At 42.4% G+C, this 16,755-nt stretch overlaps 1 protein-coding gene across 1 annotated transcript in view; it reads left to right on the top strand.

The window, feature by feature from the left end:
* EXOC4 (exocyst complex component 4) overlaps positions 1 to 16,755 on the top strand; it is a gene marked incomplete at its 3' end in the record, with an annotated part of 427,875 nt that overhangs the window by 203,773 nt on the left and 207,347 nt on the right. The window contains exon 10 of the mRNA XM_080363326.1: positions 1,671 to 1,767. Within this exon, the coding sequence (XP_080219452.1) occupies positions 1,671 to 1,767 (97 nt within the window). The remainder of the gene's footprint in view (positions 1 to 1,670; positions 1,768 to 16,755) is intronic.

Genomic DNA, 16,755 nt, shown 5'->3' with positions numbered 1-16,755 from the left:
ATGTGATAAATAATTTAAAATGTCATGTCACTGGCAGTCAAAACCAAGCTGCCTTGCAAGGTATTGAAGTGCTGCTCCTAACGCATGGTGCGCTTCAAGATGCATCATATCCACACGGCTACGACCACGGGTGTTTGTTAGAATCACAGAATGTGCTGAGTTGGAAGGGACTCAAAAGGATCTTAGAGTCCAACTCCTGTCCCTGCACAGGACAACCCCGCAGTTCACACCGTGTGTCTGAGGACATTGTCTCTTCTTGAACACTGTCAGGTTGGGGCCGTGACACCTCCCTGGGGAGCCTGTTCAGTGTCCAGCACCTCTGGGTGAAGAACCTTTTCCTCATGTCCAACTGACCCCCCCCGGCACATCTTCCTGCCATTCCCTGGGCTCTGTCACTGGTCACTAAAGAGAAGAGCTGAGCCCTGCCCTCCTGCTCCCCTTGTGATGAAGCTGCAGCCCCATGAGCTCTGCCCTCAGTCTCCTCTTTTCCAGGCTGAACAAACCAAGTGACATCAGCTGCTCCTCATACAACTTTCCCCTCCAAACCCTTCACTGACTTTGTAGCCTCTTCTGGACACTCTCCAGTATCTTCATCTCCTTTTTCTCCTGTGTCCCAGCCCTGCACACAGTGAATGCTCCAGGTGAGGCCGCCCCAGCGCAGAGCAGAGCGGGACAATCCCCTCCCTGCCTGGCCTGGTACACAATGTGAAGGCCGTTGTTTGTGCTTTTGAGAAGGGATAATTCAAGTGTGTGCTCATGCGCAAATGAAGAGCTCTTTGCTTGGCTTTGTGCTCCAGATTGTTCAGCTGGAGAACAGGAGCTGAGGGGAGACCTTCTGATCTCTGAACTGCCTGAAAGGAGCTTGGAGCCAGGGGGATCGGGCTCTGCTGCCCAGGAACAAGCGACAGAAGCAGAGGAAACGGCCTCAAGTTGCGCCAGGGAAGGTTGAGGTTGGATGTGGGGAACAATTTCTTCCCCAAAGGGCTGTGGGGCATTGGAACAGGCTGCCCAGGGCAGTGCTAGAGTCACCAGCCCTGCAGGGTTGAACAGGCACGGAGATGACGTTCTCAGGGACATGGGGCAGTGCCAGGGGTGGGTTGGCGGTTGGACTCGATGATCTTGAGGGTCTTTTCCCAACTAAAATACTTCTATGATTCTATTAAAGCTGCTGAAGTCACAGAAACTTGAGGCTGGAGGTCCCTGTTAGGCAGCAGGATGATGCTTTGAAGAACCGTGAGGCTCAAGTCTCTTAATGTTATCTGCTCATCTCTCATCTGTGTGATGGGGATTGTGTCAGCAGCTCTGGTCGAGCATGTTCGACTTCAGCCCAGCTGGGAAATTTGTCTGACTGGGAAGCTCTTCTGCAATTGAAACTGTGTCTTGTGCTGTAGGAGACCTGCACTTCCCAGCCTTTCTGTAATAATTTTGTTAACTATGCAAAGAGGAGCCTAAAATAATGTATAAATTATACGTATTGTTCCTATTGCATTAGGAGTGATTTCTCTGAGCACAAAGAGGATAGTAAGGAGCATATCTGCACGTTAATTACTGATCTTTCACCGGGAATGAAGCATTTACAGACAGGCCTAAATGCTTAATTATCACTCGCTATGTAAAATTCAAGGGGTGTTCAGGTTCTGTTAGACAACTTGTTTCATGTTATTTTCCAGGAGGACCGGATGATAACTTAATTGAAGGTGGTGGATCCAAGTTTGTGTGCAAACCAGGAGCCAGGAACATCACCATCATCTTCCATCCCCTCCTCAGGTAAGACCATCTACCTATTTCTACAAATGCAAAGAACTACAATAAATTGAATTAATCTCTTATTTTATGTGACAATATTGCCACTTCTGAGGTAACATCCCACAGCAGTGAGCTTGCTGTGAAGTTGTTGATGTGCACACATGTCAAAATCTATCACTAGTTGAGCTTGTTGCTGATGCTATTTAATCTTTTGTCATAATTAACTAGTGTACCAAGTGGGATTGCTTGCCAGGGTGACCCCTTTTCATTGAACAGTGTCATTTATTATTGACCCAAGCTGGGAAAAGTTTAGTCGCCGCCTGTCACAATGTTTTTATCGCTGACTGTCCATTATGCTTATTAAAAAGTCAGAAGGATACTTTATGAACTGCAAGGTAAGTTCGTTCTTTGATAAAACAAGTACGATCTGCGGGCTGCAAATTAAACGCCTGATCTAAAGTGCTGTGCCAATTACCGATAACTTAGAAATTCACAGCTCGTCCTGCTGGAACTTTAAACAGAGCAAGTCTATAATAAGCCTCTCCTCACCAAGTCGCTCACCTCTGATACTTTAATTTTACTCCTTTAGCTTTGCAGTCTTATGGTTCACCTTCTTGGTTTTGCTGCAATTAAATAATACGATGTTTTTCTCGCTTCGTGTCAATCTCCCACTTCTGCTTTTTCCGTGCAGGGTTTTTCTTTATCGTCAGCCGTGTCCTTTTCTGTTATTCAGTGCCAGCACCTTTAGAAAGCATTTCCCTCCTTGGCTCTGTTTGTATTAATCACTATCATGAGTCACTTAGCCAACAGGGCATGTTTTGCTGGTGCTAAAAACAAGCAATAATAAAATAGTAATAAAAAGTAATTGGAATCTTAGCCCCAGATGCAGGAATATTCTCACTGGTGTCTGAGAACTGTGGGAATTCGTGACTCCTCGGGACTTAAAAATGCAGAGGAAAAAATGTGTGAATTCCTCCAAATTTAAATGTATGATCTCATGACATGAGATATTGGAATAATCTTGCAAACAGCACCTTCTGCAAGGACATTTTAAAATGTGTTACGTTCTTTCAGCTCTTTACTTGAAAAAAGGGTTGTGTATATTGTTCACTCATCATTTCTTGCTAGATGCCCGTAATTAAATGGCTAATTCTATAGGCATATTTTGGTTCAACCTCTCTCGCTTTTATAATGGAGGAATTGTACTAAAAATAAATTTGCTAGAGCAGAATTGATAGTTTTTGGCCATTTTATTATAAAAAAAGCTGGACAATGCTTAAGATGCAATGACCACTATGACATGGACTTTCTGTTCATTATCTTCAATGAATTTCCAGGCTTGTTTCAAGCACAGAGAAGGGTGACGATGCTCTTATTTTTATTGATGAGGTACTTCACATTGATTTAGAAACCGGTGAAAATACTTCTTTCTTTCTCTTTGCCTTCCTGCTTAATTTCCCCCCCCAGCTTTTTGCCATCCGAGTCAAACACGAGTGCTCTGCTTTAAATAGCACTTCTCACAAACACTTCACTTTCATTACCAGCTTGCAAGATAGGCAGTCGAAATAATTTCCTTCATAAAAAATAATTGCGTCGAGATTAAGGTATCTGCGTACAATGTATTTTGCGTGCCAACCATCTGCAACATCTTCACTTCCTGGCTTCGAGTAGTTCAGCAATAACTGCCTGAAGAAAAGGAAAATAGTCGGTGCTCCGGCTTTCCCTTTTCTCACAGGGGGAGTTTGGGTGTAGGTGAAGGATTTAGAAACTATTTGAGTGTGATTTTTACCTACTTCAATGATTAACAGAGTAAATGTGCGAGTCCTTGGTATCTTAGATTTAGCTCATCCTCAGCTTTATCATTCTGCGTGATGCAGCGTATCAGGGTTGACCATAAGATTCCATTTCTTTTACTGATAATGATTCCATACAGGGAACTGTGTTCCTCACGGGAGTCAATGGCAAACTGGCTTTACCCGTTGACTCCTGTTAAAATTGGTTGTATCGTGATGACTGCGGCTGTAAAATGCTGAATACGGATTTGCTAAAATATTGTTGTTTGCAATAATTTCTAGCATACCATCTTATGTGTGTGTTCCTCGTTGGCTCTATCTTTGTCATCCTTTTCTAGACGTTGTTGTATGAAGTGTCAGGCTCTTGAGGGGTGAAGTTTTCGCTTGCTTGACTTTTCATTTGTTCTCAAGGTTCTTTATGACCTTCCTAAATCATTTTTCATCTGTGCCACTGGTACAGGCTTAAAATGAATCTGTTTTGAATTCAAAATGATCAATATTTTATTTAGAAGGGTGTTTGTTTTTTTTTCTTTCTCAAGTTCACATAAATATGTCGACAGAAAAGTTGTAGCACGATATGGGCCAGCTCATTTTATTATGGAGTGCTCCTAAAAATATTAAGCTAACTGGACCACTGAGAAACCAGATGTTGATGTGATGATTTAAAGCCTGAGCATCGCACTAAGTGATGGCTTTGAAATATAATTCAGCACAGTGATGTTTGCTGGACACTTGTAACTGGAGCATTCATATTCATCAGGCTGAATTTCTCTCTGTTGTAGCAATGATCTGAGAAGCGTCACTGTTTATCACATTAGAGTTGCACAATCGTAATATTAAGCTTACTGGTTTTAATAGCCTTTTTTATCTTTTAGAATTTACAAAGTGAGGCTAAGCTTGGTTGCTGATCCTTTTGAAGAACACAGAGTCAGGAGGCTTTCGGGAGCTGTAAATTAAGCATCATATCTCCAATAACCTAAGTTTGTTTAGAGAAACTCTTGACTTAAAACCACAAAGACTACAAGGGCAAATACATACCAATGGTTTTCAAAGTCTTCCTTGAATTCATTTAGAGCAACGAGCCAGAGTTGGGAAGCGAGACGTTACATCGTTTGGGATGCGGGTCCCTAATTTCCATTAGGACAACTGAGATGCTCCAAGCCCCAGATTAATTACCAGGACTTAATGACACCACCACACACGTAATAAATGAATAGTGAATTCTTGGAAGACAAGCAGAGATGATGCCTGGGAATAGATTTTGCTAACTACATATGAAAACTAATTGCAGTGCCAAATTGAAGAGCAATACACATCTGATTTTCCTTAATTACATATTGCGGGAGGTGTCAAAGTCTAAAAGTTTCCCAAAGAGTCCAGTTGCTTTCTTCACCCTTGGCTGCTCACCAGCAGCTGCTCGCATTGGGAAAGCACTGGTGCTACTGGTTTGCGGACTCACGTCTCCCGTTGGAGGAAGGAAATGTGCGGGATTAATACTAAAGCTCTTACGCTGTGGAATATCGAACAGCCTGAGTGATGTCTGTTGTAACATTTGTTCCGTGGGGGTTTTTTTTTGGGTTGTTTATTTGTTTCAGCTGGCATTTGAAAGGCACTTGGCTCTTCAGGGTAATAATCATTTTACATATGCTTTATAGAGTATGTTTATTACCAGACAATTGAAGAGCAGATGTCTGCAGTCTTGAGGCTTTAAGGGGGAGGGACCGGAGATGCAGGGATGACGACGTTTGCAATCGTGAAAGCATCGCTGACGCTAACCGCGTTCAACATGGTTTGGATATCGGGTATTAAAGCCGCGAGGGCATCCATTTATTAATATCAGCCACACTTCATTAAGATCAAGCAGCAATTAAAAGGCTTGTAGAATGGAAGAGAAAGCAAAGTGTTCATTGATTCGGAAGAACAAGTCGCTTCTAAGCAGGGTTGTGTCCTTGGGAAGACGCGATCGGGAGAGGCTGAATTAACTTGGCAGGTTCTGCCGCTCGATCGCATCTCTCTTGGGGGATCCCCCTTATATCTGATGGGAAGAACAACGTGTCCGGGATGTTCTACAAGCTGCCTTTGGTATTAAAGTCTGGGAGCAAGAAAATGAATAAAAAACAAAGTGTCGTTGTATTAGAGCACCAAAAAATCAAACAAATATTTGACACTGCTCGTTTGGGCGCAAAGACTAAATTTTAGTGCTCCGCTGTGTACGTGGTCCAAGGCACAGCAAAGTTTGCTCGTTGTTGGTATTTTGGATTGATCAGAGGCGAGGGGGGAAGAGCAGGTAATAATTTGACATTTTAATTTAACAATTAAATGATAACATTCATTTGTACTGGTCTCCATCGTTTAAAGCAGAAGGCTTTTCACTTGATTGAGTTTTTGGAATTTCCCGTTTCTTCCCGTTATGTTCATGCTAATGAAAGAGCAATTGCTCTTTTCATAAATGAAATAACTGCTTTAGGGAATAATGAAGGAGGACAGTCATTTACTTTTGCTGCCTATTGATATCAGTGTGTTCTTCACCAACTGCAATCAGCTCTGAACTGCTCAAGGTCCATTTTCAACCTGTCCCTGGGAGGGAGTTGCACGACATATAGAATATGTGCGTACACGCAGGTACATATGGATTAGCAGTGATGTTTTTGCTTTCCACGCTTTGGGAATAATCCAGTCAAACTTCTATTTAATTCAGAATATGTCGAGATAAAAGGTTCTCTATGGAGAGTTTAAATATTGCGTTTATTTTGGAAATGTGGGGAGGGGATAACAAAGTGATTGTCAGTTCCTATGGGGCATCCAAGTCCTTTGGTCTTTACAAACACCAACCCCTGCAGCCGAGCGCCGTTTGTAACTCCGGAACTGTAATTCATAAAGATATGGATATAAGGATATATATGGATATAAGTAGGAACCGTGCTGATAATCCTTTTCATTAGCTTATTAGTACAGCTAGAATATTAATAAACAACTAAATTGATTTTAAAATGTGCTGTAACATCTTGTAATTGTGTACTATAAAATTAGTGTTTGATAATACAGGGGGTTTGTTACTTGGGAAGCAAAAGGAACGTGAAAATTAGATTAGTTTCTTAGTTATGTATAGTATGTTTAGACTATGATTCCAAATACATTAAGAGAAAGACGTGGCATTTTAGCAGTCGTAGGGGTTTATATTATTGAAGTAGAAGGAAAACGTCAAATAATCCTCAGGTGCAGATAATGCTAAATAATGAGAGCTGATGTTTTTACCTTTTGATAATCAAACCTAAAATATTTGAGTTAGAGAAATCAATACAACCGACTGGAGCTGGGAGATGGAATTTATAATTATTGACTACTTAAAGTTTGTACTTCAGATTGCATAATGGTCAGGGGATAAGGGGCTAAGAAAAAACATAAAAATAGGTCTGAGATGCTGTTACTCACACAGAAGAACATTCTTTGCAAACTTTTCAAGTCAGTGACCCCTTAAATGTATAACCAGCCAGATTCCGTGAGTTCTGGTTTTTAAGTCTTCCATTCAGACAAAGCCCTTATCTTCAGAGAGAGTGAAAATGCCATTTAGTTCATCTAAAACTTGCTTTTGCAAGGCAGGAGTATCTTATCTTTAGAGAGGGGATGGTGGGACAAGACAAATGGGGCGCAAACCAGGACATCGCACTCCTGCCCATCACACCGGTACCGGGAGCCACCGTGATGCTTCGTTTTCCCATCTTCATTTTGGAGCCGCTAATGCTCATCCTTGAACGTGACAGATGCTTGATGCAACTTTTCATACACTGGCTGTTTACTTCACTTGACCCAAATCGAAATTTTAAGGGAGCAGTTTGACACCCACCTACTGATTTATTTATTTCTTTTTTGTCCCGCAGTTTAATGAGCGTTTAGAAGACATTTACTTGACGAGTCCCTTGCCGTTGACATTTAGTACTTTATATCTTTCAACAGCGGGAACGAGCGTTTCTTGCAGGCGAATCCCCACTCTTTTTCTCTTTGACAAGCTCTCATAAAGTCGGCGACGCTGAATTATAAAGACACGTTTCAGAGAAGCTTGTTGTTGTGACACTGCTAAGAAAAGGTTTAGTTCTGATTGAGGCCATCGCCAAAACGTGGCACACACACAGGAAAGGGATGGGGAATAACTTCACATTTTCCCCCCCCCACGATGTTTTATGAGAACTGACAGTCTTACTGTGTGTGTCTGATTAAAGATGACAGTTTATAAAAACCTTAAGGTAAGGCTGTTCATTTTCGATGACAGAAAATAAAGCAATCCTCTCCCCCGCCTCCCACACAAACAAAAACGCTCGCACGCCAAATAAACCTCTTAATACGTGATGCATTGATTTTATATTGTCTGTCAGAGAATGTGCTCCAGCAGATCAGTCAAGTTTGGAGTTTTCAAACATGCTTCATCCATACGGGAAATCAACAGCCTGTCAAAAATTTCACGTCTCCAGCTCCTCCTTTCATTCGGTTGAAATACAACCTGAAGGAATGTAGGAATTTTGACATTTGCAGGCACTTACACTGAATAGCTGAGAACAACGTTAATTCCATGATAATGAGTTACCTCTAACCCCTATTCCGTTCATCAAGCCTACAAAGTAGGTCTAGCTCATTAATGGACATGGTGCTTAAGTTTAGTTCTAACATTTAACTCATCTTCTCATGGAGCGGAATAAGATTTCCCATACTGCTGAACTTATTATAGTGTAAAGCAGAGATTTATGATGTCATCAGAGTTTTTAATGACTTATTTGTTTTGAATATTGCATCATGAGACCCAAGTCATATCATAGAATAGGATGGTTCCAATGGGAAGGGACATATGATGCTCATCTAGTCCAACTGCCTGACCACTTCACGGCTGACCAAAAATTAAAGTGTGTTGTTAAGGCCATTGTCCAAATGCCACCCAAACACCGACAGGATTGGGGCATCAACCACCTCTCTGTGAAGCCAGTTCAGTGTTTGACCATCCTCTCTGTAAAGAAATGTTTCCTAATGTCCGGTCTAAACCTCTGCGAGTGCAGCTTTGAGCCATTCCCACATAGAATCATAGAATGTGCTGAGTTGGAAGGGACCCACAAGGATCATCGAGTCCAACTCCTGTCCCAGCACAGGACAAGCCCACAGTTCACACTGTGTGTCTGAGGACGTTGTCCAGTCTCTTCTTGGATACTGACAGGCTTGAATTGTTCAGCACCTTCCTCTCCATGTCCCCTCCTCATGAAGCTGTAGAGACCAAGAGGTTGCCTCTCAGCCTCCATCTCCCCAAACGAGACAAATCCAGAGTCCTCAGCTGCTCCTCACAGGACATTCCTTCCAGCCGCTTCACCAGCTTTGTGTCCTTCTGTGGACATGTCCGAGGACCTTCACATCCATCTTGGTTTGTGAGACCCAGAACTGCACTGAGCACTCTGGCTGAGGCCACACCAATGCTAAATACAGTGGGAATCACAGGATGGTTGGGGTTGGAAGGGACCTCTGGAGATCATCCAGTCCAACCCGCCTGCTCACTCAGGGTCACCAGAGCAGATCACACAGGAAGGTGTCCAGGTGGGTTTGAATGTCTCCAGAGAAGGAGACTCCACAACCTCTCTGGGCAGCCTGGGCCATTTACTTAATCTCACCATCTGAAGTATGAAACATCTTAATCTTAGGATTCTTTGAGGAGCTCGAGTTACACACTGAGATCCACATGTAATGCCTTGGCTTATCAGATGCTGTAAATCTCTTTAGTCAGAAGAGGAGATTCCCCCGTGCAGGAGCTGGTGTCTTTCCAGCAGCTCAATTGCTTTTGGGGAATGAACTAAATACGAGCTCAAACTTACTTTAATAGCACCAGCTTCAATTTCAAATATAGCAAGTACTACTCCGATGCTTAAAAGAAGAAAAAATCTGTGAAGCAACGGAAAAATTCACCAGGCAAAAATAAAAATAGAAAAGCATCCTTCATTTTCCTTGGGAGAAAAAAACTTGACAGATTTGAAGTTTCTAATCTAAGCTGTTCAGAAATACAGTAGTGAGGGTTTTCCCTGCATATAATAGGGGAAGATCCGAGGATGAAAACTCAGTGTGGCTTAAGTCCAAGTTACAGTATCATGATCCCCAAAAATTTTGGAGAGTGTGTGTGGTGACTTTCACAGAGCTTTATGAAGTTTTGATTGAAATACAGGAGACCTGTTGCTTGATGAAAACAAAAAAAAAGACGATTCCTGTATTTTTTATTTGCTATTAAAAGCAAAAATATAAAGCCCCTGGAGCTCTCAGAATAAAGTCACCGTAGTTTTGGAGGAGGATCTGGTGGATGGGCAGAGATCACCGCCTGGAAAATCAAAACTAATACACAGAGCAAGAAAAGTGAAGTACCCCAAAGCGTTTTGCTACTACAGGGAGGAAATAACACCATCCTCTTTTGCTACGTCTTCACAAAAGGTGTTGACAAGTCTTCCATCTAGTCTTACTTCCATCTAGTCTTACTCTTCATTTTATTTTACAGGGCTGTGCAGTGTATCACTGCGATCCATTCCTTGTTGGAATCAACCCTCTTGATATGTAGCAGTATAATTGATTTTAATGAGAACGGGTCTCGCGATTCACTCGGAAAATCAGACTGAGCCTGCACCACATGTAAATTGTTCATCTAAACTCAAGGCAAATTGTTAAAAAGTAATAGAAGTTAATTAATTGCAAGGAATCTCTAGATTGCCAGTTGCTGTCTTGTCTCTCCCTCTCCCTTGCCCGACTCCTAAATTGTTGATTCATCTCCATCCCAGGCAGCATCTTCCCAGTTCTTTATGACACTTGGAGTATTTTGGAATATTTTCTGCTTCCCATTTATCAAAATCAATCTTTCTTCTACATAGAGTGGCCAAACTTGCCGTCTATATGATCTGCTACTAAAAAAGTTCATCCAACCTCTACTCAGCTGCCTTTTGCCCCCAAAGTCTCCACCACTGGGCACGTGTCCAGTCACACACATTAATTCCAGCCACGTGAAAAGCGCATTTTTCATTTGATGGGATGAAATCTGCCATTCGCATCCCTCAAGAGCCTCCTCAAGAAAATGTTTGGCATCTCTTCCATATTCAAAAACAAATAGAAGTTGTCAAGGACGGAGAGCTATTGTTGGAGGAAGCAGAATGGTGCTTATTATCAGTTGTGGATACGCCCAGGCCAATAGTCAAGTGTTTTTTTTCTGGTTAGCTTGATGAAAGGCAGTAATGGGTTTAATTGCTGGTTGTCATTTATAATGTAGTATATGCGGTATTAGAGTTATTCAGATAATGTGTTGTAATTACCGACCATCAAGCGCTTTACAATGTGATAAATATGATCTTTGAAGTAGCGTAGCTGAGTTCTTTGAATTGAAGGCAATAGCTATTGAGAGTAGAATATGATTTAAAAATGTCAATCAAGTCAGGTAAACTAAATGAAAGTTTGGTTTTTGCTTTTTGCTTTTTCCTTTCAATAAATTCTTCCTGTACCCTTAAACCTTCCCAAAAACTTGGCGGAATAAGCAACATGCCCGGAGAGCTGAGAAATAGAAACTATTTCAGAGCTCCATGCGCACGTGTCCGGTTTGAAAAGTCTTGTGTATAAAGTGCTTTCCAGTGTGTTCAAACCCAAAGGGATTACTGTTCATTTTGGCTTTGCTATAGTAAGAGAGGAAAACTCTTTTAGGTAGCGTTGCCCCTAATTCTACAGAGAAATTATCACGCTAAGATGGGGCAAAGTTTTCTAAAAGGCAGAAGTTTCAATTTGCATTGACCTTATCTACACCCATAAATGAATCAACAGATGCAAACGAAGCAGGGGAGGCTGAAATAATGAATTTGTGGGTTTATTATCTTTGTTCTTGTGCCTATTTTGGCAAAGAAAGAGGAAAAAATTAAATAAATCTGAAATTTAATGAACAGAAACGTTGGCTCCCAATGACCTTGACCTGCTGTTATAATTTTGCTGTAGGACAACCAAATTCCTGAAGATGTTTAATCAGCAAAGTTGAATTTTGATGAAAGCACGTGCCACGGTCCCATTACTGCTGCAGAAGTTAATTATCATTCATAACGATATTCTGGATTCGTAAGGATTAACGCCAGCAAAGTGTCACCTTTGCACATTCATTCCGTCCTCGGTGTCGCGAAGTTGAATGTAAGACACAAAAATCCTCCATTGATAAGTCAAACTCCACAACTATTCAGATACAAAATTTTGGGTAACAAAGCATCAAATTAAAGATGAATCTCGTATATAATCTATATTTTTAGCCTGGATATTTAATTAAAACGTTTAACTTGATGATTTTTTCTTTTTCCTGCGGGGAAGCAGATGTTCAAGGGTTGTCCCATGGTGGGACTCATCATTGCAACCCCTCTAAAATCATGACCCAGAGTGTTCCCTGGCCCGTGGCATTTAAGAAATGCTCCTTCCTCTAATTTAACGTAGGTTGCTAAAACAAAATAGATAAAAGACAAGTGGTGTAACAACACTGATGTTTTTCTTCTTCCAAAAAGAAGATTAAATAAAATCTTTCTTATAATTCTATCAAATTCCCAAAGCTCAGGTAGATCTTATCGGAAACGTGTCTTGTGTTCAGATGGCCTGCTGAATTATAAAGGCGATTTAAAATAGGTTGTTTTCCTCTCCTTCTTCGCACAAAATCAAACAGGGGATAATGGAGGCTGACAGTAGATTTTTACAGAGCTTAATAGGCGGAAATCTCTCTCTGGATGGAATTAGCATCAGGCATGAAGAGCCTTCTTGGGGAGAAGATGATGGCGGTGTCGCTATCGGGTATTTTCTAAGACTTCCCTGTGTTTGGTGGCAAATCCCAGCAGCTCAAAACAGAAAAAAAAAGTCAAATTGTCAAAAATCATTAGTGGTTGTCACTTCATAGACCTTCACACTGGAGTTTCCCCTTTGGAATTTCAGTGGAATGATGTTTTTTCTTCTTCACGTAAGTAGGACAGTCAGATGTTGTACAAAACCACTGGGGTTTAACCCATTTGTAGCTTTTTGGGTTATGGCTACAAAGAAGTGGTGAATTTAGGAGTTGGAGGTTCAGGTCCGTGCTCTGCCAGAATTTTGCTACTTCTAACAGGGCTTTTTATACCCCAGTCTCCATGGATACAGTTTGAAGCTTGATTTCATCAGGTCTTTGGGTATGAGCAGATAAACTTTGTTGAAAGATGTTAATTTAGGATGCACCCTGTTTCCTCCAAAATAAGCCCTACCCCAAAAATAAGCCCTAGCACGTTTTTTCATTATTTTTGAGGATCCTCGAAATATAAGCCTTTCTTTATAAGGGAGATGCTCCACTCCCTTCAGCATCTTGGTGGCTGCACTGGACTCTCTCCAGCAGTTCCCTGTCCTGCTGGAACTGAGGGGCCACAACTGGACACAATATTCCAGGTGTGGTCTCCCCAGGGCAGAGCAGAGGGGCAGGAGAACCTCTCTGACCTACTGACCACCCCCTTCTAACCCACCCCAGGTACCATTGGCCTTCCTGGCCACAAGGGCCCAGTGCTGGCTCATGGTCACCCTGCTGTCCCCAGGACCCGCAGGTCCCTTTCCCCTACACTGCTCTCTAATACGTCATTTCCCAACCTATACTGGAACCTGGGGTTGTTCCTGCCCGGATACAGGACTCTACACTTTCCCTTGTTAAATTTCATTAGGTTATTCCCTGCCCAACTCTCCAGCCTGTCCAGGTCTCTGATGGCAGCACAGCTTCCAGTGTCACCACTCCTCCCAGCTTGGTGTCATCAGCAAACTTGCTGATAGTGCACTCTATTCCCTTGTCTAAATTGTTAATGAATATATTGAATAATACTGGCCTCAGCACTGCTCCTGAGGCGCTGCACTGGATACTGGCCTCCAACTAGACTCCGCACCATTGACTACCACTCTCTGGCTTCTCTCCTTAAGCCAGTTTGTAACCCACCTCACTATTCTATTGTCCAGACCACACCTCCTCAGTTTAGCTGTGAGGATGCTGTGGGAGACTGTGTCAAAGGCTTTCCTGAAGTCAAGGTAGAGCACATCCACCGCTCTGCCATCATCCATCTACCTTGTTACATTAAAACTTGACCTAACTCTAAAAGCTTCTTTTCCACACCTACATCAACACCTAAATTTTTCTTACCCCTCCGATTTAGCCCTTGTAGCAAAATCCCTGTTGAAGCCACACTCTGAATTCCATCTCCACCAGGTTCCTCCAACGTAACCACTGAAGCAAAAAAACGTGAGGGGTTTATTTTTAATATATTCCCTTTCTGTTCCTTTGTCTACAAGAGGTGGATTTTGGGAGCCTTATTTAGATGTTTTGGTATTGTTTTTTCCCAGATACAAAGTGGTGTTGAAACTCTGGTTCGTATGGAGTTGTTTTTATAGATGATTTTTTTGCACTTAGTCATACAGAAATAGAAAGGTTTCAGTTTCGTTTATATGCTTTGAATTCCCAAATTTGAAAAGATATATTAGTAATGCGTTGGTATCCTAATTAAATACCTAATTATATTTAGCACTTTTGCCAGTTTCTGTTGCCTTTACTGTGCCGATCTTTGCTGTTTGTGACATTTAAAGCATATGTTTGAATTCTTCCCTCTCCTGTGTCTTGTGATTTTGTTGCTCTCTTTTAGAACTGATATGTAAGTTTCACAAAATAATTACACAATAAGAAATACGGGATAATTGTTTGAAAGATACAGACCCAAAGGCATCAGCTTGTGAAAAAGAACCCCCCTGGTTTTGTGAGTAGTTGGGGGTGTGTAAGTACAAACCCTTTCCTTGCAGCTTTTGGGTTATAATTGTGTGTAGTGTCTCCATTTAGAGGCGAAATATATTGAGGAAAAAAAAAAAAGCAAACCAAGAATGTGGAAATCACCTTAAACTTGGCCTGGAGGTGCTTTTTACAGTAAATATTTTGACAATTTTGATATCCATGTCATTACAAAGTTGAGGGGAAAATTCCCACCTTGTGTGACAAGCGACCCCAGAGAGAACAGTCGTGTCACAGGCCATTAATGTTCATCATTACCAAGCATAATGTGATTGTTTTTTTCCTTTGTTCAGCTCCATCCAGATGTATCTAGGAGGGGTAGAGAGGTGGCCAAGGGGTATAGCAAGAAGTGAGGTTTGAAGCTCAAGGGTTGTCTCTCTCGTGTAGCATCTGGAAAACACCATTGGCCCGGAAGGCACTTGGACTGAATTGTTGGCCAGAGGTGCGTGACATTATTGTCACTTGGGGTTTAGGAGGGACTGTTGGTTTTTGGAGACAGATCTGAGCTTCCAGGGAACCTTCTGGGGACAGAGCTGGGGTTGGCTCATGCTGGAGAGAACCCAGCGCACATGGGGATGGATGATGTTGAGTTGGTGTCCCCAGGCCATTGTGTTGTCACGGCGTCCCTGCGGTGCCAGTGGAGACGGGCAGCTGGAAAATCACTGCCTTTCACTCTTTACAGTGCTTCAGCTTCAATGCGTAGATTATTTTGTTGTTTTTGTTCCTTTGTTTAGCTCTTTGCTGTGTAACAAGGAGTATAGTAACATATAGGGCTATAAAGGCGCCCCCTTTTCACATGTTACTGTCCCTTTTTGTGCGTATTTCTATAGAAAAAATTCTCAGTTTTGCTAAGGTCACTTTTAACTCTTTGGAACACAACGTGAGAACTGTTACATTCTTTTTATTATAACACAAGTCACTGTGGTAACTAAATACTGATACAGTCTGGTCTGTTGTGTTCAGTTTTGGGCCCCTCACGCCAAGAAAGGCCTTGAGGTGCTGGAGCGAGTGGAGAGAAGGGAACGGAGCTGGTGAGGGGCTGGAGCACAAGTGTGATGGAGCGGCTGAGGGAGCTGGGGGTTCAGCTGGAGAACAGGAGCTGAGGGGAGACCTTCTGATCTCTGAACTGCCTGAAAGGAGCTTGGAGCCAGGGGGGGTCGGGCTCTGCTCCCCAGGAACAAGCGCCAGGAGCAGAGGAAATGGCCTCAAGTTGCACCAGGGGAGGTTGAGGTTGGATGTGGGAACAATTTCTTCCCCAAAGGGCTGTGGGGCATTGGAACAGGCTGCCCAGGGCAGTGCTGGAGTCACCATCCCTAGAGGGGTTCAACAGACATGGAGATGAGGTTCTCAGGGACATGGAGTAGAGGTGGACTTGGCAGTGTTGGGTTAACAGTTGGACTAAATCTTAACGGTCTTTTCTAACTGAAATGATTCTATGATCTTTATGCAATCCAGAGCAGGCTGAATTAAAAATATGTACATTCGTGGCTCACTAGGAGGTGCTGAGCTTTGTTAGTGTCAGAGTCAAACCAACTTTTTCCAAGAGTCTTCAAACAGGTTCTTTGAACTGCATCATCAGTCCTCTTGGAATATTTGAGGAATCATTAGAAGACGGGGATGGTTTCAAGGAGAGCATCACTCCACAGATGCAGACCATGGAGCTTCTCCTCCCTTCAATTGCTGGTAACGAACTGTGGCAGAAAACCAGCTCAACAAGAGCGACCACAAGAAGTCAAGTCTCAAGGTTTGAATAGGAGCGAGATGCGCTGAAGCAGGTCGGCATTTATCTCTGCCCAATTTCACAACTCCATTGAAAGATGAGATCTGAGGGTTTGTCCTCTTCTCCCTGTTCCCCTTGAGATGTTACCGATGTTCTTAACATTACACATTACGACAGCTTAAATTGCTGTTTTATTTGTAGCCTGTAAGACCCGATCATTGATGCTTTGGGAATTTCTTTCCCAATCCTCATAATTTTAAGTGCCATGAAGCCTCGCCTGTTAATTCCATGGTACATCAGCAGCAAAAAACCTCGTTGACATGTGTTCTAAGAGGATGGACAACGTGTCTGTTTAGGTTCTAGGAAAGTGCAATTTTTTAAGAAATATCCACAAAACAATCCTCGTTTGCCTTAAGGAAGCAGGTGACTAAAATTTTGCAACGCTGAGGTTATTTTTAGCCAACAACTTCTTTCTTATTGATCTTGCCATCGTATCTTCTGCTTTCTCCTCCTGTCTCATAGACGAGGGTCCAGACCCTGTAGTGAACCATAGGTGGTCAGGAGCTCATGTCTGGGTCGATTTGAGCCGTAACGAGGGCTCATTGTTCTCTTTACTGGACCCCTCGCATCCTCATCTCGTGCAAAGCTCAACCAATAAGGAAATCTGCACGTTTTCCTTTAGGATATTTGTAGCTACGGTG

This window comes from Nesoenas mayeri (genome assembly GCF_963082525.1).
Source record: "Nesoenas mayeri genome assembly, chromosome: 1".
NCBI classification, from domain to species: domain Eukaryota; kingdom Metazoa; phylum Chordata; class Aves; order Columbiformes; family Columbidae; genus Nesoenas; species Nesoenas mayeri.
This window is presented reverse-complemented; position numbering and strand designations above follow the sequence as displayed.